Raw genomic sequence first — 25728 nt, 5'->3', positions numbered from 1 at the left:
AGAATTATAGGACTAGATTACATATCCTTTTATATCACCATTTGTATAGATGTCAATGACAAACTACATCTGCAGGGGAACAGGATAATAAAATAGACTTGGTAGTGCAACAGCTAGCAGAGGTGGTCAACACAAAATAACAGTTATCTTGGGATACTTTATCCATCATAGTATAACCTAACTGACGTTACTGGTCACACCCTGATCTGTTTCACCTGTCCTTGTCTCCACCCCCCTGCAGGTGTCGCCCATCTTCCCCATTATCCCATGTATTTATACCTGTGTTTTCTGTCTGTCTGGGCCAGTTCGTCTGGTCTGCCTACCAGCAGTTTGTCTCAGGCCTCTGCTCTGGATTTCGACCACTGCCTGCCTTGACCTGTCGTGTGCCTGCCCCTGTGGTTACAATAAACAGTCCTTTCAGGCATCTAAACAGAAAGAGGAGACAGAGGGCAAGAACAGGCCATTCAACTGAATACCAGAACCCTGTGTAACTACACTGTCACTATGGTGGTACAAAGCCACAGCTCAGTCAATATTTTACCACTCAGTTCATTATTCACAAATAAAGAGCTCAAGAGAAGCTTTTAGCATGTCAAGTTATCACTTGATACTTAAGAGTAGGCTTCTCCCAATAGTACTGCTCTGGATATGAGTAGTCATGTAGCCAAATATTGACATTTTCCCAGCAATAGCTGGGGGTTGAATTATAGTATGGGGAAAGACCTGGACATGTACTGTTGCTTTTGCCAGTAGGCTTAATCTGTTTGACTTTTTTCTTTCTGAACAAAATGTACAGACCAGGGATGTATACACTATTACCTTCACTATAGTGGCAGGTAAAATGCCCTTTAGTGGTTTGGCACTCTTTTACTTTCCAAGTGACGTTTCCACACATATTTTGCCAAATTAGAGCATTGGTGTTTACTCTTCTCCGCTCATCATCTTGGCTGGTGTTCAGATTTCACCCAGCTACTTTTTTACCACTATGTCCCTGGTACAGACCTATGTTCCAATTGGAACCTAAGGTAGGAGGTTGAGATAGAACAAAAAACCATGCAGGCTATATGGACTGAAGATGGCATGGGTATGATATGTTTTGATACTGCAATCCTATAAGGAAGAGATTATTTCCCATGAGAACTATACTGTGTAGCCTTAGCTTGCAGCAGGGGGAAAGGGTGTGCTGAGGGCTAGAGCGGAAAGACATTTGTAAGGTTCTTTAAAGCTGAGGCACGCGGTCTGTGGAAGCTCCTGCTCCAGGCATAGACGTTCTTTAGGATTGAATAGTAATACAGAATTCTGCAGGTCAGCTTTCTCTTGTGCCTAAGTGTCCGGTTCATACTAATGCGTTAGGGAGATATTGGACTTGTACTGAACTGATATGATATGAAGCTGTCCCTAGCCTTTTGCTGACTCAGTGAAGTAACTTTTTTCCTCAAATGGGAGTTTTACTCCCAGTGGAAAATGTACTCCCATTTGGATACTGTGTCCGGACTATGTATCATACATAATTAACTTTGGGATCCAATTTTTATAATCCAAACTGTTTTTACGATCTATCTTTTAATGGACTGTTGTGTTCAACTATTGATGCTACAACCACATAAGCATTGCCATTAAACTATCTTAAAGAGCTTTCATAATGAAAGATATATATTTTTAAATATAAACTACAAAATCTTTCTCATTGAATTAAATATTGTGGCAGCATTGCTGGCAGTTCAGCTCTAAAAGTTACTGTGTACATAATATCTTCCACATTTACACACACGTTAAGTTCCTAAGATATTGATGGACACATGAAAGTGCTACAGACTTGTTGTGGATGAGGAAAACATATCTAAAAGGTTGGTGTTGCACAGATGGACTGAACATGAGTCATTCTTGCTGACTGGAGCAGTGATTTGGTGCCCCATTAAAGGTTAACTGTGAAATGTGTCTTCAAATGCTGCTATTACTATTTTTGGAGCTGTGGTTGCTTGGAGCCATCCACACTTGAGGTCTCTCTATTCTTTCATAACCAGCAATGTTCTTGTGAAGATGCTTGAATTCTAAGAGTGTATGTGTTTGTGTGTGTGAGAGAGAGAGAGACACACACAGAGAGAGACTCAAGATTTAAAAGGCATGTTGTAATGGATTTTGAAATGATCACCACCTCAGAATCTCTTATAGATTACTTTTCTTATAGTCTTATCTGCAAACTGCAGTGGCAAACCTGCCTATCAACTATAATCCAGGCTAACAGTAACGGTCTTATTATTTGCTGCCTTGTTGCCAGATGTGAGCCATGGTTTCACTGTGTTAATCACAAAATAAATCAAGTCGGAATAAATTCTAATGATTACTGGTGTAAAAACGACTGATGCAACTCACAGGGCATGTTCTGCTTGCACATCATTATATTTAAATGAGTGTTTAGTGTTTAAGTCTAATGATGTCCAAAGGTGAGGACCTTGACCACAGCTAATGACAGGGCTGAAGGGACAAATAAAATAGCATGTCACATGCTTTGTAAACAACAGCTGTATACTAACAGTGAAATGCTTACATACAGGCCCTTCCCAACAATGCAGAGAGAAAAAAAGAGAAATAATAGAACAATAATACCACAAGGAATAAATACACAATGAGTAATGATAACTTGGCTCTACACAGGGTACCAGTACAGAGTCAATGATAACTTGGCTATACACACAGGGTACCAGTACCGATTCTATGTGCAGGGGTATGAGGTAATTGAGGTAGATATGTACATATAGGTAGGGGTAAAGTGACTAGGAAACAGGATAGATAATAAACAGTAGCAAAAAGAGTCAATGCAGATAGTTAAATATTTAACTAAAAGCTACCCGGACTAACTACAGTATTAAGCAGTCTAATGGCTTGGGGGTAGAAGCTTTTCAGGGTACTGTTGGTTCCAAACGTTGTGTATCGGTACAGCTTGCTGTGCTGTATGTACCACCACCGAGAGGTCTAAGGTTGCCACGGTTATTTCTCTGCTGACTGGGCGGGCATTGGAATGGGCTACGGCCGCCTGGGATAGAGGAGAGGAGGGGCTTGAGTCTTATGAGGGATTCATGGCTTGGTTTAAAAGCATTTTCGATCATTCCGCGGAGGGCAGAAATTGAGATGAGCATCTGCTTCAGCAAGGGAATCAGACAGCTGCTGAGTATGCTCTTACCTTCCGGACAGTAGCAGCTTCCAGTGGATGGAATGAGCTGTCGCTCAGCACATTATTTAGAAGAGGTCTGCGCGAGGAGGTCCAGAAGGAACTGGCCTGCCGAGATGACAACCTCACCCAGGATGCACTCATTGCGATGGCCATCCGTCTGGATAACCTTCTCTGGGATCGACGGCATCTACATTGCTTCTCTCCCTCCTTCGGCAAGTGTTCGGGATCAGAGCCTGAACCCATGAACGTAGGGGTCACACGCCTTCCCTCGGCGGAACGATGCAGACGGATGCAGCTGGGGCTCTGTCTGTACTGTGGCCAGGGAGGGCACAAGGGCACAAGCGCCAGCCGTGTCTGTTACTTCAGAATCCGGGTTCCACTAGAGCAGAGGGACGGTCACGTGATGTTACATCCCCTGGACCAGGAGTGGGTATTCCATCTACTGTTTTTCCTGTTAGACTCTTTTAAGTACCCATCACTCTGGCTGACTGTCCCTCAAGCCCTGTGTCTACAGCTTTAGTGGATTCCGGCGCCGCGGAATGGATCAGACCCTTGCCTCCTCTCTAAATATTACTACCTACCCGCTCTCCTCTCCTTTTCCGGTTCAAGGTCTCGACTGTCGGCCTCTAGGATACGGAACCATCACACACATCACCCAACCATTCACCATCACCATGGAGACAAATCAACAGGAAAACATCCCCTTTTTTTATCACCAGTGCACCAGATCATCGTCAGCCTACCTTGGCTTCAGCGCCATAGCCCTACCATCTCATGGTAGAGGATGAGAATCACCGACTGGTCACCTGAATTCCGGGAGACCTGCTTTCCTGCCCCCTGTGGTTCCACGTCAGTTGAGAGTCCTGTGGGAGGATTACGCCCTTAAATCGATTACCGTGGACTCAATGACATCACCAAGAGTATCGGTACCCTCTCCTGCTGGTGTCGTCAGCCATCGAGCAGCTCCGCAGTGCCTGGTTCTTCACCAAACTGGATCTGTGGAGTGCCTACAATCTCATTTGCATCCGGGAGGGGGATGAGTGGAAGACGTCGTTCAGCATGATGTCTGGTCACTACAAGTTCTTGGTTAGGCCCTTTGGCTTAGCCAATGCTCCGTCAGTTTTCCAGGCATTCGTCAACGAGATGCTCAGGGACATGCTCGAGCGTCAGGTGATTGTGTACATTGATGACATCCTGATCTTCGACCAGGATCACTCACGTTCGGGCAGTCCTGGAACGCCTCTTGGCTAACCACCTGTTAGAAGTGCCAATTCCACCAGAGGGCTGTCTCCTTCTTGGGCTACCAAATCATCCCAAAGGGAGTGAGGATGGAGGACAAGAAGGTAAATCCAGTAAGATCATGGCCAGTCCCAACCACCATCAAGGGGTTACAAAGTTTTTTTGGGGTTTGTCAACTTTTACCGCCGCTTCATCAGGAACTTCAGTGCCATCGCATCCCCTCTCACAGGTTGGTTTGGTCTCTAGCAGCCGACAAGGCCTTTCGTCTCCTCAAGGGGCGTTTCACCTTGCCCCTTGCTAAAACACCCAAATTCCACGCTACCTTTTGTGGTTGAGGTACACGCATCAGAGGTGGGTGTGGAGAGGTTTTTGCAGAAAGACAGGGGGACCCAGTAAAATTGTATCCTTGTGCTTTCTTCTCCAAGAAACTGTCCCCTGCAGAGAGGAAGTATGACGTTGGCATTAGAGCTCCTGGCGGTGAAGTTGGCATTAGAGGAGTGGAGACACTGGCTGGAGGGTGCCAAGGAACCATTCGTCATCCTCACCGACCATCGGAACCTTGAGTACATACGGACAGCAAGGAGACTAAATCCGCGGCAAGCCAGGTGGACCCTCTTCTACACCAGGTTCGACTTCATGCTGACCGATCACCCAGGTTCTAAGAACATCAAGGCCGATGTCATGTCTCGTATCTACGATTCGGGAGAGGCTCCTGTCCAGAGGGCACCCATAATCCCATCCTCCTGAGTTGTGGGTCCAGTGGTTTAGGATGTAGATCTGGACATCCGCCAGGCTCTAGAGAGGGAGCCCGCACCCCGGAATCGTCCACCCGCGTGCATCTACATTCCCACAGGGATAAGGGATCGACTGCTGACCTGGGCACACAGCTGTCATCGCTGGACATCCAGGTATTTCTCGTACCATTCATTCCATCACTGAGAAATAATGGTGGCCTACCTTGGTGCAGGATGCTACTCAAACCAAGTCCCCCCCGGAACGCCCCAGCAGGGAAGCTTCTGCCACTTCCCGTGCCCCAGTGACCTTGGTCCCAACTATCCATTGACTTTGTTACTGATCTTCCCCCATTTGATGGTTTTACCACCATTCTGGTGGTAGTGGATAGATTCTCCAAGTCATGTCGTTTAATCCTTCTTCCTGGTCTTCCCACTGCTTTCCAGGTCACTGAGGCACTCTTCTACAGCAGGTCTTCCGTCATTATGGCCATCCGGAGGACATAGTCTCGGACCGTGGACCCCAATTCACATCCTGAGTATGGAGGGCCTTCATGGAGAAGCTCGGGGTCATGGTTAGCCTCACATCGGCGTGTCGGCCTCCGTCTAACGGGCAGGCGGGGAGGATGAATCACGACCTGGGAAGGTTCCTGAGCAGTCACTGTCAGGACCGGCAGGGTGAGTGGGCATGTTTCCTTCATTGGGCAGAGCACGCACATAACTCTCTATGTCACTCCTGCACTGGGTTGTCCCCCTTCCAGTGTGTTTAGGGTTTCCAGCCGGGCCTGGCCCCATGGACCACGGGCGCTGAAGTAGATGAGTGGTTCTGGTGCATGGAGGAGGTGTGGAACAATGCGCACTTGAGACACCAGTGCACCGTCCATCGTCAGAAGGAGCAGGTAGACCGTCACCGCAGTGAGACCCCATTGTTCCATCCTGGGGATCGCATCTGGCTCTCTACCCAGGAACCTCCCACTTCGCCTACCCTGCAAGAAACTGAGCCCCCGGTTTGTGGGGCTGTTCAAGGTTCTCCGGAGGGTCAATGAGGTGACATACAGGTTATAATTACCCAGTCACTACCATATCTCACCCTCTATTCATGTCTCCTTTCTCAGGCTGGTGGTTGATGTTGATGCTGATGCTGCCCCCCCCCCCCCGGATATCGAGGGGAGCCCGGCGTACGCTATCAGATCCCTACTGGACTCCCAACGTTGTGCTCCAGTATCTGGTGGACTGGGAGGGGTATGGCCCAGAGGAGCGGTGTTGGGTTCTGTTGGAGGACATTCTGGACCCCAACATCATCCGTGATTTCTACCTTCGCAACCCGTTCGACACGCTCCTCGTCCTTGGGGTCGTCCCCCGGTCGGCGGTGATGCAACCAGTCAAGATTCTCTCAATGTTGCAGCTGTATAACTTTAAGTGCCCTCTTCTCTGAGGGGGAAGAGGTGTTGTTGTGTCTTCTTTACAACTTAGTGATGGGTGAACAGGGAGTACAGGAGGGGACTGAGCACGCCACAGAGGGACCCCCGTGTTGACGGTCAGCTTGGCAGATGTCACTATGTGTGGACGGTCCGTCAGGAAGTCCAGGATCCAGTTGGAAAGGGAGGTGTTCAGTCCCAGGGTCCTGAGTTTAGAAGGCACTATGATGTTGAACGCTGCACTATAGTCAATGAACCGCGTTCTTACGTAGGTGTTCTTCTTGTCCAGGTCCGAGAGGGCAGTGTGAAGTGCAATAGAGATTCCGCCCTCTGTGGATCTGTTGGGGCAGTATGCGAGTTGGAGTATGTCCAGGGTGTCTGGGATGATGGTGTTGATCTGTGCCCTGATCAGCCTTTCAAAACATTTCATGCCTATAGATTTCAGTGCTACGAGGCGATAGTCAATTAGACAGGTTACCTTTGGCGTTCTTGAGCACAGGGACTATATAGTGGTCTGCTTAAAAGATGTAGGTATTACAGACTGGGTCAGGGAGAGGTTAAAAATGTCAGTGAAGACACTTCGCTGATCAGCACATGCTCGGAGTACGTGTCCTGGTAATCCGGCTGGCCCCACGGCCTTGTGAATTTAACCTGTTTTAAAGGTCTTACTCACATCGGCAACAGAGAGCGAGATCACACCGTCATCCGAAACAGCTGGTGCTCCCATGCATGGTTCAGTGTTGCTTGCCTCAAAGCGATTATAGGAGGAATATAGCTAATCTGGTAGGCTTGCATCACTGGGAAGTTTGCGGTTGGGTTTCCCTTTGTAATCGGTGATAGTTGCAAGCTTTGCCAAATCCGACAAGAGTCAGAGCTGGCGTAGTAGGATTCGATCTTAGTCCTATATTGATGTGTTGACTGTTTGATGGCTCGTCGAAGGTCATAGCTGGGATTTCTTATAAGCGTCCGGATTAGTGTCCCGCTCCTTGAAAGCGGCAGCTCTAGCTTTTAACTCAGTGCTGCCGTTGCCTGTAATCCATGGTTTCTGGTTGGGAAGACATTGGATTGGGCCTCTGAACAGCAAACAGGGAACTAAGCAAGATAAATTTAACCATGCACCATGGATTATGGATTTTTCTCATTCTTTCAATGAGCCCATGCCAGCATGGGAGACACACAGAGAACAAATGTGTTGCTTGCCATTAAATATTGAGCTGAGTGATGACTCCCTTTCTGCTTAAATCTGTTTTTTGTTATGTTTCTTCCAATCCTGTACAATTAAGGCAAAGTTTATTTTAATCCCATGAACATAAAGGGAAAAACAGTTTTTAAAATAAAATAAGTGAATACTAGATGTCTACAGCAGTGCTACCAGGACAGATTTCCATTGTTTTTCTTTTTAATACCATTGTTGCATTTCAGTTTCGGAATACCTTTATTATTTGGGTGTGTGGTTTTATGATATTTTTGCAATCTAACAAAGGGATAGTCATGTTGGTGCACAAGGGCCCATACTGATTAATTTGTTTGGACTGCAGCACACAGGAATGGATGACAATCTACTGATTTAACACTGCTTTTTCAATCTTTAAGTGATTAAAGGGGAAGCCAAAAGCCTACTGTTTCCCTTTAAGACTATCTTAGGGAAACAAAAGGAATCAATGTAATCCCATCAGAAACCATGATGCCTGGCATAGCAAAGGGGGCATGAAATCGATATATTAGAGCAAAGAGATGGCCAGCACATTTCCAGGCAATGCAAGAAAGCACATGTCAGCAAATGGTTGATAATACAGTTATAAAATGATAACTACAGTCTTATCTATATGTCGATGTGGAATGATAATCAGCCAAGCTCAGGGCCTTTTAAAAATACATTTCTTGCTTGAGGGAAATTGCTTCTGAGGTAATCAAGTCTCCACTGTTTAGAGGTCTTACAGGTCACAAAACAAACACTTTAAAAGGTAAGAAAATCCCAAATCATGAAATGTGGGTTACTCTAGCTTTGACTGGATAAAGAGATGCTATAACAGTTGCTTACCTTGAGGCATCTGTATTGGTCAGCTATGACAGTGAAGGGCATCTTCAAGGGTTCTGGATCTAAAACATGCTGTATTCTACATTAGTAACATTGTCATGCAGCCAGATATTTTAAAACACAGCTGTTATAGCATAAATAACAGTGTTCATTCTATCATATTACATTTCAGAATGTATATACAGTGATACCGAACTGTCATACTTGAGTGAAAGTAAAGATACCTTAATAGAAAATGACTCAAGTAAAAGTGAAACTCCCCCAGTAAAATCCTACTTGAGTAAATACAATTCTAAAGATATTTGGTTTTAAAAATACTTTAGTATCAAAAGTAAAAGTACAAATAATTTCAAAGTGCTTATATTAAGCAAACCAGACTGCACCATTTTCTTGTTTTTTTATTTATTTATGGATAGCCAGGGGCACGCTCCAACACTCAGATATAATTTACAAACAAAGCATGTGCTAAGTGACTCTGCCAGATAAGTGGCAGTAGGGAAGACCAGGGATGTTCTCTTGATAAGTGTATGAATTAGACCATTTTCATGTGCTGCTCAGCATTCCAAATGGGTGTCACGGAAAATGTATGGAGTAAAAGGTACATACTTTTGTTTAGGAATGTAGTGAAGTAAAAGTAAAAGTTGTCAAAAATATAAATAGTAAAGTACAGATACCACAAAAAAAAATACTTAAGTAGTACTTTCAATTATTTTTACTTAAGTACTTTACACAGTGTATATATCTATATCTTATTATCATCATGATTGTAAATCTATTTTTCATAGAGTTAGACTAGAGTAAGGCCAGGATTCAATCCGTTCCTTTGAGCCGACATACGCAGTGTTTATTGTGAATACGGTCTCTGCCAAGGCAGGAACATTGCCTTTAAAGGTGCAGCAAACATTCAGATGTTGTTTTTTTGTTGTATAGACCTGACTATAGCCTTGTAAAATATATCATGACACGAATGGAAAAGAAAACAGTTCCACATAGATATGACCATAATTATATTAAAAAGTTTAATCTGAAATAATGTTTTCAAAATATGTCATAGAACATGTGTCATAGATCAATTTTTCTAAAGTTTGTTTTCTCTCACATAAACAAATATATACAAGCAATGTTTTAAAATAACAGCTTGTATATATCGACATTTGCAAGAAAAGTTTAAACAATAGATAATATACATTTGATATTCATACTCAGATAGACGATAAATTTACATTTTGTATAGTAAAAACATTTATTTTAACAAGTTTTGTACCTACATTAATCAAAAAAGTACAGCATATTTAATAATTTTACAAATTCTTCATAAAAAATATATTTCTGTACAAAAACATTTTCTTTTGCACCTACTTCAAGTCAGCAGCACGTGATATCCCGATGTTGTAAAATGGAATGATATTAAATTGAATGCAGTTATACACCTCTTTAGTTGGGAAACCATTTTACAGATGTTGAAAGAAAAACGTTATTGCAGCAAGCCCAAAGGAAGGCAAAATGTGGATTAAAAGCAGTGGGTCTTACATCAAAATGTTTACAAAGAAAGGGGATGATTTGATTACTTTCGGTCTTAACCCTATTTATTGAAACCACTGCCGTATAGTGCGTAGGTGTGTAATGAACACTAGGTTTAATTTGAAATGGAAAAAGTTAAATAGTTTGTAGAAAAAATATGGAAATTAAAATGCTTCTGATTTTCCAAACATACTTCACACATAAAATGCATCTTACTCAGGGGAATTTTAGTTGTGCTACTATGGCCACAAATACAACAGATATGAAATGGAATCTGATATCTCACAAGAATATAATACACATTTTGTCACTGGTGCATTGATCTCTAAGCAAGTGCATATGATAACAGATTTCGAAAAGCCAAGCGAAGATAGTTCATCTATTGTAAGTTTTGAACATTATTTGTGAATACATGCACAACCAAAATGATTAGGAAAAACAACAAGCTAATCTATGACTTTGGAATCACAGTGTACTGTATGCATTCAAGTAGCCTTAGCGTTGTAATAGGTCATTTGTAACTGTGACAGCTTTTGAATTGAATAAGGCAGTGTTTCCTGGAGTGTAAGTAAGTAGTCTGTGTTCAATTCATCATCATTGACTCAATACCCTTAAGGATAGGAGGGACATATCATAAAGGGAGAAAAACAGATTATTAAGACTAGCTTCTAAACGACCAGCTCATGCCACTGCTAAAGAACGATTGCTATCCAACTTGATTCCCCACCTTGCCTTAAGTAGGCCTACCAAAACAAGGTTGTGTGTCAAACAGTTGAGTTGAGTTAAACATGGCATATTCGTATGGCACATTTAAACAAAAATACACTTCTGCATTAAAACTGTGATTTAAAGCAAGGGCAGCATTTATGAAAAATAAACATTTTATTAGTTCCAGTACTGTAGAGTAGAAAAATGACGTCCTTCTGCGCAAGAGGTATATTTGAAACGTAAGCAAATTTGCAGCAAGACCACAAGATAGGACTGCCAACTGTTGTCTAGTGTTCCGAATGTTGACAATGTTCAATGCCTGGGGTAATGTGAAATAAACTACAATATAAACAGCAACCTGATGATCGACAATACAAACAAACATTCATGACTAACATGTATGATACATACTGTAAGTATTTGATGCAATTTACAGAATACAACAATATTGAGCATTGCTGTTTTTTCAGAGTAGATGAGCCAGATCAGTTTGCTCTTCGGTAATATTGATCTGTGAATAAAATTAAATATCATTCACGATTGCATGTACACCAGTTGCTCCTTAATTGATATTTGTGGATTTAAATGTTTATAGATAAGCTGCATGGTATTTGTGACTCCAGAGTTAAAAATCATTTATATAACCATTTTAAAAAAGTAAGGAGGGTGTTCCACACATTTATTTGCAAAACTAATATTGAAAATAAAATAAGCATCTCTATTGATAAACAGTAGCATGACATTATGCTTCCTGTGGATATGGAAATATACTGTATGCTTATCTACAAATGGTCAAAAACCCTGTACGTCATTTTTCAGTTAGTTTGAAAATGCCTCTTTTGCCTCATTTCATACCCATTCATAACACACTAGTGCAAAATTTGTGCGATAAAGTTTTTCAACACAACAGCTGAGCGAGTTCCTAGATTAGATAGCCATGTTCTCCTGCGAGACAGTTGTAGTTTATAGCATATGTTCCCTTTATTGGAGAAGTCTGGCAACACGTTCAAAGTTGCTTCCTCCTTTGTGGTACATCTTCACTGAAGAAAACACTTTTTATCAACAATTATGTGGCTTTTCAAGACACTTTAGTATTTCCCCAAGGAGGGCCTTTGGGGGGGAAAAAGACAGAAAAAAAGAAAACCGGAGAATGAAAACAACTTTCATCCTGCAAAGAGCCATAAAAGGCAGAACTCCTTGATCCTAGAGATAATCGTCTCTGCTTTATTTTCCTGGCCACATACATGATCTCTGCTCCATAGAACACCAATAGCTGTCGTTTTATTTTGTGGTGGCAAGTCCATATCAAATTGTCATTGATTTTAAATGGTGTATTTTATCTTCTCCACAGAGAGGTTATAACGTGATGAGTTCAAAGAAATATTGGCATCTGTCGAAAAATAAGATACTGCTTACCACAAGAGGTAAGGCTGTAAAAGCCAGTCCAATGTCGGTGATAAGAGGGCTATACTACTGTGCAGACTGTGTTCAGAGTTGTATCAAACCTCACAGCTTTCGCCTCCGTGGGTTTCATGTTTGTGTCATACATAGGGTTTTCAAACGACGCTTGTCCATTGGTGTTTTCATGACCGGTATAGCCATTGTATTGAACTTTTGGTCTTGTTCTGAAAAGTGAGCAAATAAAACATATTAGCACATTTACGTTAGTTTAATAACTCTACTAGCTATGACTGGTTTTTTACTTTTCAGACAAATGTGACTTTGTTTCATGAAGGGATGTTAAGGTATAGCAAAAAGTGCAATGATGAAGCAGAAACTCTTTCCCACTTGAGGAATGTCTGTACATGTTGTTATTGCACTTTCAAATATACCAAATAAGAATACATAAAACCCATAGCTAAGGAAAATATGTTTCAGCCCTCATTTGATCCAGAATACACATTTACGATGGTACACCATATAACCTCTTTTTACTTGAAAGAGGAGACTAGGGCGTCCTACTCAAAGCCCACTGAGCTGATTTGAAGTAAAATATAAGATCAATGTAAAGACCTTGATTCCACCCAGGAGCATTTTGTAAGCCTTTACTTCAAATCAAATCAAATTGTATTGGTCGCATACACATATGTTATCACGGGTGTAATAAAATGCTTATGTTCCTAGCTCCAACAGTGCAGTAAACGTAATGGTCCCTCCATTACCTTACAAATCTTACTAAGTCAGACAAATGCAGGTTTAGTGACTACCTGGAGGGTTTAGTGTCTTCTATTTAAACTTTGTGTGGATATATAAAGTCCATTACCTAATCCTAAATCAAGGCATTGTGAAAGCAGGATCTATCTGCATGTGTGGACAATACCTCTGCATATTCAAAAACACGTTTCCAAAGCCTTGCAAAGTCTCTGTTGGAGTATGAATGACAGAGTACAGATGTTACAGATCTTAATTTGAGACAGTTTGCTACAGAAGGAAAATAATCCTGTAGCAACTATGTGGATTATAACTTATTTACATTTTTGTAGGGGTTGATACTTTTTCTGTAAGGGAAAATCAAGTCTGAAATTTCAGTGGACATTTCAAACTTCAGAAGCCTTTTTAAAACCCCAAATACACTATAAGTTAAAATTTTCCTGCATTGCAGGAAGTTATCCTGCAAAAGGGTGATCAAATTAAGATACTATATATGTAAGTAGTAATGAAGCCTTGTGGCTAAACATGTATAATATGGAAATGCAAAATTCTATACAGAAAGAAAGAAATATTGTAACTATCAAAACAGACTGATCCTAGATGATGCTATTATAACATTGTCAAAAGACAGTATTCAAAATCTGACATTTATGAGTTTGTCGCATTTGGCATACAAAATGAGTGAAATGTTAATAAAAGTATACATTTTCTTTATCTATGTGAATATCAAGATACTTTTAAGCGTGATTCTGTATTAATACTTCAAAACTCCCCTCCAGAAAATATAACAGTCAAAAACAAATGGATTCTCATGATAGCTTATAGTCAAATGATCACAAAAACAAACAGGAACAACATTCAGTTGGTTGAAATATGCTGACAGAGAGATGACAATATGAGATCAAAGAGCACATCCTTTCCATTTTAGCCCAGCAAATAAAATAAAATATATTTTTTTCTCACTAAATGAAAAAAGTATAAGACGATAATGACGATGTGAAAGTAGGAATTGTTGCGTATAGTGATTTAGTTTCTTATGTCTTACCTGCCGCCCGCCCCGATTACATCTTTGGGTCTCTCATTGTCATCAGTGTCTTGTGAAAGTACCCTGCCAATTTTTCATGTACTTTAATATTGGGTCATTTCCATTTTATCTGACAATAATGTCACATACTTTATTTATTTTGTTTGTTCAGTTAACTTTGGAAAACGCCAATGCAAATGTATTGTAATCATTTTGTTTCGCACTCATCTAACATTGGATTTTGTTATGTAACGATCTATCAACTGAAACTTTTAGGGATCACTCATCGTTGGCACAGGAGTTTCCCATAACTTCTAAGAGACTAAGATGCTTAACATCTAAGCATATATGGACAACCAATGCAGGTTACCAAGACATTCAATAGCCGGGCACTCCTTACCTGTGTTTGTAGAGATAAAATGCAACCCCTGACAGAATAAGGGCAAAGAATGGCACTAGTATGGCAGCTGCTACTGAACTGCTGTTGGTGCCATAGTATGGTGGATTTGATGGCTCCAGGTCTGTTGTAAAGAGACCTAATAAAGAAACATAACAGTACAACCATTCTTGTCAAACTTCTTAAAGTAACTTGTGTAAAAGCAATGGTATCAGGAAGTAAAAGGTAACCGTGCATATAGTTTTTGTTTATTACTAAGATTATACAATGATTGTACCTCCTCTTGTTAGTACAAATCTCCCAAAGTCCTTGCTTTGAATATGACCCTGGTAAACAAAGGTTTTCTTGTCAGACTCTGCGGTCACCTAAACCAACACAAAAGAGGGGGAAAAAAAAAAAAAAAAAAAATCGGACTTTTGCTGATTTTTCAGGGCATACAGTAGTTGAAATGCAGAACCATTACACAGCTATCGCTATTACCCATTCACCTCATATCCCTCCTTTGTCCTCATGCAGCTTATCACTGTCTCTATCACCTTTGAAGTGACTAACTGCTATAGTGTTCACAAGAACATATCTTCTTTGAACTTACAAAAGAGGGCTACAGTCAAGTAATATCTTCAACAGACACATTTGAATTCAAATCATTTTAGGCCATTAGGCCATACAATTTTAAGTTGCAGTGTCTTGTGTTGGTTATGGTAGACAGAACCTAATGCCAGAGCTGCATATTGATGAATGACATAGTCTGCAGATGTTACCACCTCATGAACTAGATGTACAGCATTTGCAGAAAACTGAGCGGAGAGAATATGGTAGGTAAAGGAGACAAACTATTGTTGTGTTTCCTGATTAGGTTGGAAGTCCATCATTAGGCCCTTTATTGATCATTTAATTCAAATAAAAGACTCACGTAGCCATCCATTGCCCAGTTGTCATTCTTGAATTTACTGAAATGATGCTCTGTTGGACCACGTATCTGGTAAACCTTCAGCAGCAAATGGTTTTCCTCCTTCTTGTATGTTCCTGAAAACAAAGGAAATTGGGTTATCGGTTGGTGTTTACTGTTGTAATGTTGACTTCAACTGTAATATTTGCCTAATCAAATCATGTCAGCGTTAACATGTGTGTTGTGATTTACCAGCAAGTTTAAGCTGCACTCTGCTCTGATCCAGAAGTGTGACATTGACTCTACTTGTTGTTGCATTGAATCCATTTACAGTAATAGTGGCAACTTCTCTTGCTCCAAGGTACTCATAGAACCCGGTCCAGCCAAAGTTTAAAGAAAACACATCTACAGGAACTGAAGGAAAGAAAGACTCATGTTATACTGTATGACCAGAACAAAATAAGGTACTTTTGCATCATCCATCGCCTGTCTGTACAGCCATCATTATGAGAAACCTCAGAGGTACAGTTAGCACAATACGTGTTACATTGAATGGACATGCATTTGAACATGAACAACATGACTCAGAGGAGATAAACATACCACCAATCTTGTTTTTCTGAACATCTGACTCCACTCCTTTTTTAACATTTATTTTGGGCCCAACTGAAAGACGGAAGAAATAATTGACTACATGACATTTTATGGATGTGACCTACTCACTGCCAGTTGCTGCTTGTAGCCGTGTAATGACAACATTTGTTTTGGTCTACATTTTACCAGAGCGATTCAGACTTGATGATTGCTGAAATGTTGTATACTCAATTACCTAGATATTCTCAGCTAGCACAGGGCACACAGCAAATTAACTACTGTGTTGAATAACAATGTATGAGGGAAAATATGATTGACACATACAAGTAGCAGATTAACTGCTAATCTAAGTATATGGCCTGCAGTACAATTTATTCTCCTCAGGTTGTGAATGGTTCACAGGAAATAGTTACATTTGAATAATAGACACATTCCAGTGCATAAGTATACCTTTGCAGACAGGTGGCTTTCCGGACCACTTTCCATCAGGTTTACATGTCCTGTGCTCAGATCCCCCGGCCAGGAAGAATCCGTCCTGACATGTATAAATCAAAGTATAGCCCAGAGTTGGTAGATCAATAGCCTTCACGTCAATGTTAGACAGCGTCTCGGGCTGTCTGCAGGCATGGGCTGCAAAAAAAAAGAAAGAACGAAGAAAAAAACATGGTAAAACACAATAAATTCACTCTACCACTGACCAGGATTACCAGTCGGAATACAGCAGCCCCACACCCACACCAGTATCACGGAGTTATGTAGAGATCAAGCAATCCTATCAGGAGCAAACATATAAAACAAGGCCAGAGTGGTACTATCCATCTGTAACATAATATATGAACTCAGTCTTCGCACTTTCCTGTCGTCAACTTAAGCCTCCCCACTCCCAAGCCTCTGACAGTGAAGCCGCTTCATGTGGAGGAGACGCCTGAAGAATTTCGTGGGTATGCTGTCAAATCGCCCACTGATTTACCACTCACATACGAACAGCTTAAACTTGGCAAACTTTATCTATTCTTTGCTGAGGGCAGCAATCCCTACTTAACTTCCATGACTCATACTGCCCTTTCTCAAATGTCCGTTCCCTTTTGACAGTCCCACAATGGCTTCTACGTTGTGATCTTTCTTTTAATCCATATATACAGCTCAAGACCTATAATCCTTAGTTATTAAGGAGAGAGATGGAGAACATGCCATTGGGAGGGTAGTGATCTGGAATGCAGTAAAAAAGGGTTACATGTGCTAAACCAATGCTCTACTTCCTTTGGCTGTCATACCGCACTCTACACCGCCTGTGTCTCTACCTTTACTCATTAACAAGTCAACGCTAAGAAAATGTACACCCGGTGGACAAATAAATAACTTTTCCCTGTTTTCTTGACAATGTCTTGTCACAGAAACAAATCTTTCCAAAAATATTTACCGATACATTCTGGTTGCACACCACTCCATGTCAAATTTTCCAGACAGGTTCTTGTCGTAGATCCCAGTATGTGGTAGTTTTTACGGCATTTGAAGGAGATTTTGCTTCCAGCCTGAAACGGAAGAAGACTCATTACTATAAATGGTCTAAGAACAACCAGATAATTGCTTTGACTGACCAGAAGACTATTTTAGCAAATTGTCTGAGCCCAAATGACAAGTGCCTTGCAAAAGCAGTCATTGATCTTGTCGTTTTTCCAATTACAACCTGTAATTTAAATAGATTTTTAGTTGGATTTCATGTAATGAATATACACAAAATAATCCAAATTGGTGAAGTTAAAATAAAATTTAAAAAACAGAAAAGTGGTGCGTGAATATTTATTGACCCCCTTTGCTATGAAGCCCCTAAATAAGATCTGGTGCAAGCAATTACCTTCAGAAGTCACATAATTAGTTAAATAAAGTCCACCTGTGTGCAATCTGAGTCTCACATGATCTCAGTACACACACACACACACACACACACACACACACACACACACACACACACACACACACACACACACACACACACACACACACACACACACACACACACACACACACGTTCTGAAAGGCCCCAGAGTCTGCAACACCACTAAGCAAGGGGCACCACCAAGCAAGTGGCACCATGAAGACCAAGGAGCTCTCCAAACAAGTCAGGGACAAAGTTGTGGAGAAGTATAGATCATGGTTGGGTTATAAAAAAAATATTTGAAACTTTGAACATCCCACGGAGCACCATTAAATCCATTATTAAAAAAATGAAAAGAATATGGCAACAAGAGAGGGCCGCCCACCAAAACTCACAGACCACGCAAGGAGGGCATTAATCAGAGAGGCAACAAAAAGACCAAAGATAACCCTGAAGGAGCTGCAAAGCTCCACAGCAGAGATTGGAGTATCTGTCCATAGGACCACTAAGCCGGTGTGGCAGGTAGCCTAGTGGTTAGAGTGTTGGGCCAGTAACCGAAAGGTTGCTAGGTTGAATCCCCAAGGTAAAAATTTGTCGTTCTGCACCTGAACACGGCAGTTAACCCATTGTTCCTAGGCCGTCATTGTAAATAAGAATTTGTTTTTAAACTGACTTACCTAGTTAAATAAAGGCTACATTTAAAAATATATTTTTTTTTAAGCCGTACACTCCACAGAGCTGGGCTTTATGGAAGAGTGGCCAGAAAAAAGCCATTGCTTAAAGAAAAAAATTAACAAACACAATTGGTGTTCGCCAAAAGGCATGTGAGAGACTCCACAAACATATGGTACTCTGGTCAGATGATACTAAAATGTAGCTTTTTGGCCATCAAGGAAAACGCATCATGCTGTGGGGATGTTATTCCATCGGCAGAGACTGGGAAACTGAATTGAAGGAATGATGGATGGAGCTAAATACAGGGAAATTCTTGAGGGAAACCGGTTTCAGTCTTCCAGAGATTTGAGACTGGGACAGAAGTTCACCTTTCAGCAGGACAATGACCCCAAGCATACTGCTAAAGCAACACTTGAGTGGTTTAAGGGGGAACACTTAAATGTCTTGGAATGGCCTAGTCAAAGCCCAGACCTCAATCAAATTAAGAATCGTCATTTGCACTATTGGTTCGAGCCTGTAAGTAAGCATTTCACTGTAAGGTCTACTACACCTGTTGTATTCGGCGCACGTGACAAATAAACTTTGATTTGAATCTGTGGTATGACTTAAAGATTGCTGTACACCAGCGGAACCCATCCAACTTGAAGGAGCTGGAGCATGACTTTAAGAATGGGCAAAAATCCCAGTGGCTAGATGTGCCAAGCTTATAGAGACAAACCCCAAGAGACTTGCAGCTGTAATTGCAGCAAAAGGTGGCTCTACAAACTATTGATTTGGGGGGGGGGGTGAATAGTCATGCACGCTCAAGTTTTCTGTTTCTTATCTCTTGTATGTTTCACAATAAAAAATATTTTGAATCTTCAAAGTGGTAGGCATGTTGTGTAAATCGAACGATACAACCCCCCCAAAACTCTATCTTTCACAAGCCACTGTACAGTATGTTTACCCACAATTTGACATTGGTAGAAGTAAGGACCTTACCTCAAATCCTTGGGATGTGACTGGTATCCCATAAGATGGCGTTCCAGGGTCTCTGCATGTGTTATATGCAGGATCTAAAGAAAAATACATGTTTAGCTCACTGCCTAACAACATAATCATCATCACTGAAGAAAATAAGCAAACACTTAACTACATGACATAACACCACAACAAAGGCAGCAGACAGTGGTGTAAAGTACTTAAATAAAAATAAGTACTACTTAAGTAATTTTGTACTTTATTATCTATATGTGACTACTTTCACTTTTATTCACTACATTCTTTAAAAAAATATTTTACTTTTTACTCCATATATTTTCCTTAACACCCAAAAGTACTCATTATATTTTGAATGCTTAGCAGGACAGGAAAATGGTTCAATTTATGCATTTAACAGAACATCCCTGGACATCGCTACTAACTCTGATCTGGCAGACTCACTAAACACACATGCTTCTTTTGTAAATGATGTTGGAATGTTGGAGTGTGCCTCTGGCTATCCGTAAATGTAAAAATAATAAGAAAATGGTGCCGTCTGGTTTGCTTAATATAAGGAATTTGAAAATGATTTACACTTTTACTGCTTTAGTTTATTTTAAATCAAATACTTTTAGACTTTTCCTCAAGAATTTCACTGGGTGACTTTTCCCTTTCCTTGAGTCATGTTCTATTAAGGTATGAATGGGCAGGACAACCCACCTATACATGAGGGATGTATTCCACTCCAAGTCCCATCAATCTGACACACTCTCCTGGATGATCCGACCAGGATGTTGGGGTCCCTACAGTAGAAGGTGACCTCTGACCTGTAGGTGAACTGTTTGCCCTCAGTATAACCCTCTGCTGGGGTGCCTGGGTCTCCACACAGCACAGCTAGGCGGAACAAAGCACAGAGACCATTAATCAAATCACACACATCCCCCAGGTTACGTGGGTTTCAGAATCTATATACACAATTTTTCATAGGCATGATGATCACAACGTTTAATATAGGCACTACTGACCAGCTAGTCATTCATAACATGGCTCTTGGAATTAGGTGAAAAAATATATTGTTGTGAGAAACAGAAAGCACCATAGCTAAACTAGACCTGCTAACCCCTACTGTATAATGGATAATACAATGGTTTCAAGATGCTTTTTCATAATAGGTCCTTCATGTTTGTGAAATGCCCCACATAAATGTTCCACAAAGAGTTTAGCAGGGGAAGTCACTCAGACCCGTTTCAGATCCACAGTATGAGAAGTTGTTATTACAGAGCGTGTTCTCCTGCAGGCTTTCCATGACAACCCACTTTCCATGACAACCCACTCTGTGCATGGAATTTCAGAACATTCTGGCAGTACTTCTGACACCGTGTCAGGAGCTTATGATCAAGGCCTGCAGGCTGCAGCAGCAGACTCCGTCCATGTACCTTGTAATGCTCATGTTATGGGCAGCCCTAGCTGCGGATACTTGAGGGATCAATTTAGGAAATGTTGACATTCTTTTTGCATCTGTCACAACAGTTTCCCAACCTGTCAAATCTGGCATTTCACAGAGGATTTAGCCGGGTCATGCACCCCCCAGCGGCACTACTTTAACAGGGCTATAGGAAGGATAAGTAGGCCAGGTGTGCACATTTAATTTGCTTTAAACTGATAGGCACTACTTTCGTCAGTTTGATGCATCTACTATAAACATACCAATAGGTAAACACTGCTAAGCTTTGATGACACTGCCATTGCACTAAAGTTTAGATCAAGTGCTCAGATTTTCAGTCTTAAAGGGACTTGATTTTAACTTACGAAGACATTGAGGGATTTCCCCTCGCCATGTGCCGTTCCCCTCACATGAAACGATTCCAGGGCTGGATAGCTGATACCCATCGAAGCAGCTATAGATGACGCTGGAGCCCCACTGCAAGTCTGACCCCTCAACCTTCCCATTGTGAACAGCCGGAGGACGGCCACACATGATCACTGATGTGAGGGACAAAACAATATCATCAGGACGGATGTAATGATTTTTAGTGAGTAAGTACTGCATGTTAACTCAAAACATATGTTTTAATGTGCTAGAAAGGAATGGATGATTCGCAGTTCATATCCTCTTTGATGATCATATTCTGTCTCCCACAAGGAGAAAGTGTTTACATATGCTTATTATTGGCAAGTAATATAGTTAATTGGGAAGTAGAAGTCCCATTAATCACAATACATATCCGATATGGACTGTGTATCTGTTTTCGATTATATGCAGAGCATTGCACTGTTATTTCCCATTGAGACATATTCTTAACTCTAAAAAAAAATCTTTGCAAATGCTGTGGTATTGGATGTCTATTCTGTAAAAATAGGAACTTCTGGCATATTAAACCGTATTCACCCACAGGATTGCAATTGGTCTATAACCACATGTCTGGTAAATCGCTACTGTGGGAAATTATATGTGAAGTGCACACACATTCACTCTCTGCCTGTCAATCTGCTTGGGAGGAGACTTCCCTGCTCTATGCTTGTCTGCATTGCACCACTAACTGGATGCATCGTTTTCTCCACACGTTTCAAGTCTGACATCTGATAGCACAGATCCTACACATTTCATGGATAACATCCCTTCAGTCTGTGTAAGTGAATAATTTGTGCTTGCTGTGCCAAAAAAGGTAGAGAAACTACTCCAAACAAGATCAAAAAACTTTGAGTTCTTTGATCTCCGAGTGCTTGAAATTCTGGAGTGTTGTGATATCTGTACTATATTTCTCTGGTTGCTTCTCATCTCAGCCCTCAGTAAAGAAGTGAAAGTAGAAATGTTTGTTTCTTTGTAAGCCAACGACAAGTATTATTGAGTCATAACCAAAGTTGAATTACCTTTACAGTAAGGCTTGGTTTGGTTCCAAGACCTGTTCTTGGTGCAGAGGAGCACAGATGAACCGACAGTGTCCATGACGTGTCCTGGGTTACAGTGGTACTGAACAGTCTTGTTGAAGGTGAACTCATTTCCTACGTAAATCCCATTGGCAACAGGACCTGGATCTCCACAGCTGATCACTGTTGAATTGGTAAAACATTTGTTAATGTAGTACTATATAAGCATAATCAAAAGCAAAGCATGGCATGTAGCATATAAGATTAGGGTCTATTGCGTCCATGTCTCATGGTCTAGGTTGAATGAATACAAGATGCGTGTTAGACGATCCCACTGTAGAGCTCCTACAGTGCACAGCACAGTATACCTGTGCAGTCTAGGGCAGAGCCGGTCCAGGTGCCATTGGTGGTGCAGTGGCGAGTGGTGAGACCCGAGGTCTCATATCCTTCCCAGCAGGCATATGCCACGGAGCTTGAAAACACTATTCCATCACTGAAGACAATCTTCCCGTAGGCAGGAGTACCTGGATTTCCACACGAAATAGCTGAGAAAAAACAAAACAAATAGATAAACATAAAAAAACTGGAACATTCGTCAAGGTGAAATAAACCATAAATTAATTGTCACTTGCAATCATGAAAGTACTACTCTTGGCTATTGATAAAAAGAAATGTGTATACAATTTATATATTTTTTTATTGAACCTTTATTTAACTCAGTTAAGAATTAATTATTATTTACAATGACGGCCTACCGGGGAACAATGAGTTAACTGCCTTGTTCAGGGGCAGAACAACAGATTTTTACCTTGTCAGCTTTAATTAAACATTTTTTGCCTTTAATATACACAGAGTATCCTATTGCAGCCTTGGAGTTACTTTCGGTTACTGGCCCAACACTCTAACCACTAGGCTACCTGCCGCCCCATAATAAGTCCAATCTTTCTTCAGTACAATATATTTTACAGATTCTGGCCAAGCAGATCAACTTAATTGTAATCTAACAGAAACAAGATATTAAAATAAAAGACCTATTGATTTGATCCAATTAGTTAAAGCTTTTTAAGGAAATGCCTTTTGTCAGTGATTTGAAGTGGCATTTTAGAAGACGGTAATAAATGAAATGGGATCTTCGCTCGCATAGATATCGGCTTTAAAAACCAATTAGGTTAATTGGGAACATCAAGGCTATTCCATAAATAATGAGGCATCGGGGACATATTCACAAACAAATAACCACATGACTCACATGAATAGAGCTTTTACTCACACAGCCTGCTTAAAGAGATTGTCTGGTACTTTTGTATACTTTTTAACCAATAGTTCTGAAAGTAGCGCTCACAAGCTAAAAGTGGTCCCCAGAAATCACATTGCTCTTTTTCTCACTGTGCTGTGTGTGCATCTTGCTAGCTGTCACTCAAATGGTGAGAGGGGCTAAAGCACATTGGTTGAACTCGAATTGCTAGGGGGCTGGCCCACATGGGGTACAATGAAGGGAAATCAGATTCCAGAAAAACAGTTGTTATTTAATTAGGGATTTCGTGGTTAATTGAGGTAAGACAGTAATTCTGCTCATAGGTTATGCATGTATGAACTACATAGTGACACATCCAGCCCAAGGCAGGACATTTCAAAAATATTTAGTAGTCACCAAAGTTCCAGAGGATATCTTTAAATACTCTCAATAGGGCTTAAGCATTTTCATCTTTGTTTACAGAAGGGGAGAACTAACAGCATGGGAATCTTCAGAGGCCATTCATCAAAGAGGGATCAGGCAAAGCGTGACATCAGTTGTGAGGAAACATGCTCTCCGCTTTCCCCCATGTGAAACTGAATGGCAAATGTACACAAATGCTGATCTCAAAAAAGTAATGAATGCTTTTGATTACAGTGGGAATCTCCGGGGCATATGCTACAGTGCTAGCTTTGAGTATTTATGGCTCAATTAGGGTTGATTGAGCACATACTCATTAGCTCAAGTCATAGAATAGCTAAATAGCTGAACATTTAAGAGATTTAAATGGGATCTTAAGCACTAATAAATTTGTAACATATTAGAATTCATAAGATATCATACAATCTGCAGGACTTTTTTATTTTATTTTGTTTAACACGAAGTAACATACCGTATCATATGAAATGGATGACATTGCAAACAATTGTGCACAATTTTTGGGGACCCGTTTTGGCTCGTGAGCACTACTTTCAAAACTACTACCTAAAATTATACAAATCCTCTAAAGCATCACTTTAAGAGCAGTAAACTTAATTATTCATTAATCTTGATAAGAATGATTAGCATTATTTGTGTAGACATAATATCACTCCAAGGCTGCAATAGGATACTCTGTAGATTAAAGGCAAAGAAATTACATTAAAATAAAAATTCCCTGGTACAGCTTCCCTTAACAATGTAACCATTTACAAATAGAAAACAACTGGTCCAATAAAGAGTTTCTGAAGTCCCTCAGGTAGACCGCTGTGGCCATATGTATTTCCTGACTCAAAGTAATTATTTCCCAAGTCACAGGCGTCTTGTGATCTCCCTGTGCACAAGAATTTGCATTTCATACTTGGGCACAGCATTATTTGTATCACATAAATAGTGCGCAGCATTCCACTTTAAATCTCCCAAGCAGTGATCCATCTCAACTCCCTTATAACAACTGTTAAACCATCCTCAATCATGAATGGTCTCTAAATAATGCAACTCGATTGATCTCCTGTAAGCAATCTGCAGGCTTATCTCACTGTGTACTGTGTTGCCGTGAAGACTGAATAAATAAGATAAATAATACATTTATAAATACAGAAATGCACAAAAAAACTGACCAATTGATGAAAATAAAAACAAGAAGGAAGTAAATGGAGTAAATCAACAAGGCCCAACTTTGCCTCCCCAAGTTCTGAGCAAAAAAAACAAATAAATAAATATAGTTGAAGTCAGAAGTTTACATACACTTAGGTTGGAGTCATGAAAACTCATTTTTTCAACCACTCCACAAATTCATTGTTAACAAACTATAGTTTTGGCAAGTTGGTTAGGACATCTACTTTGTTAAAGACACAAGTCATTTTTCCAACAATTGTTTACAGAACGATTATTTCACTTTTAATTCATTATATCACAATACCAGTGGGATAGAAGTTTACATACATTAAGTCGACAGTGCCTTTAAACAGCTTGGAAAATTCGCAAAAATTATGTCGTGGCTTTAGAAGCTTCTGATAGGCTAATTGACATAATTTGAGTCATTTGGAGGTGCAACTGTGGATGTATGTATCAACTGATTTCAGCCAGTGTATGGCTGTGCATTCACTGCATTGTTTGAATAAAATGTTGGCATATTGTCAGTTAATTTGAAGCTAGCTAACAAATATAGTGTATATACATTATTCAAATTCATTATTTTACACAATATCTTACCACACCACTGGCAAACCACAGTTGACCAACACCCTGACCA

At 40.6% G+C, this 25728-nt stretch overlaps 1 protein-coding gene across 1 annotated transcript in view; it reads right to left on the bottom strand.

Moving 5' to 3' along the window:
• Positions 1 to 9027: 9027 nt before the first annotated feature.
• LOC124039049 (CUB and sushi domain-containing protein 1-like) overlaps positions 9028 to 25728 on the bottom strand; it is a 180886-nt gene continuing 164185 nt past the window's right edge. The window contains exons 56-67 of the mRNA XM_046354929.1: positions 22630 to 22806; positions 22265 to 22444; positions 21203 to 21376; positions 20114 to 20287; positions 19415 to 19488; positions 17303 to 17414; positions 16333 to 16512; positions 15541 to 15702; positions 15313 to 15425; positions 14677 to 14764; positions 14403 to 14538; positions 9028 to 12452 (exon numbers count right to left, since the gene is read on the bottom strand). Of these exons, the coding sequence (XP_046210885.1) occupies positions 12293 to 12452; positions 14403 to 14538; positions 14677 to 14764; positions 15313 to 15425; positions 15541 to 15702; positions 16333 to 16512; positions 17303 to 17414; positions 19415 to 19488; positions 20114 to 20287; positions 21203 to 21376; positions 22265 to 22444; positions 22630 to 22806 (1730 nt within the window). The 3' untranslated portion in view covers positions 9028 to 12292. The remainder of the gene's footprint in view (positions 12453 to 14402; positions 14539 to 14676; positions 14765 to 15312; positions 15426 to 15540; positions 15703 to 16332; positions 16513 to 17302; positions 17415 to 19414; positions 19489 to 20113; positions 20288 to 21202; positions 21377 to 22264; positions 22445 to 22629; positions 22807 to 25728) is intronic.

This window comes from Oncorhynchus gorbuscha, linkage group LG07, assembly GCF_021184085.1.
Source record: "Oncorhynchus gorbuscha isolate QuinsamMale2020 ecotype Even-year linkage group LG07, OgorEven_v1.0, whole genome shotgun sequence".
In the NCBI taxonomy this organism is placed as follows: Eukaryota; Metazoa; Chordata; class Actinopteri; order Salmoniformes; family Salmonidae; genus Oncorhynchus; species Oncorhynchus gorbuscha.
This window is presented reverse-complemented; position numbering and strand designations above follow the sequence as displayed.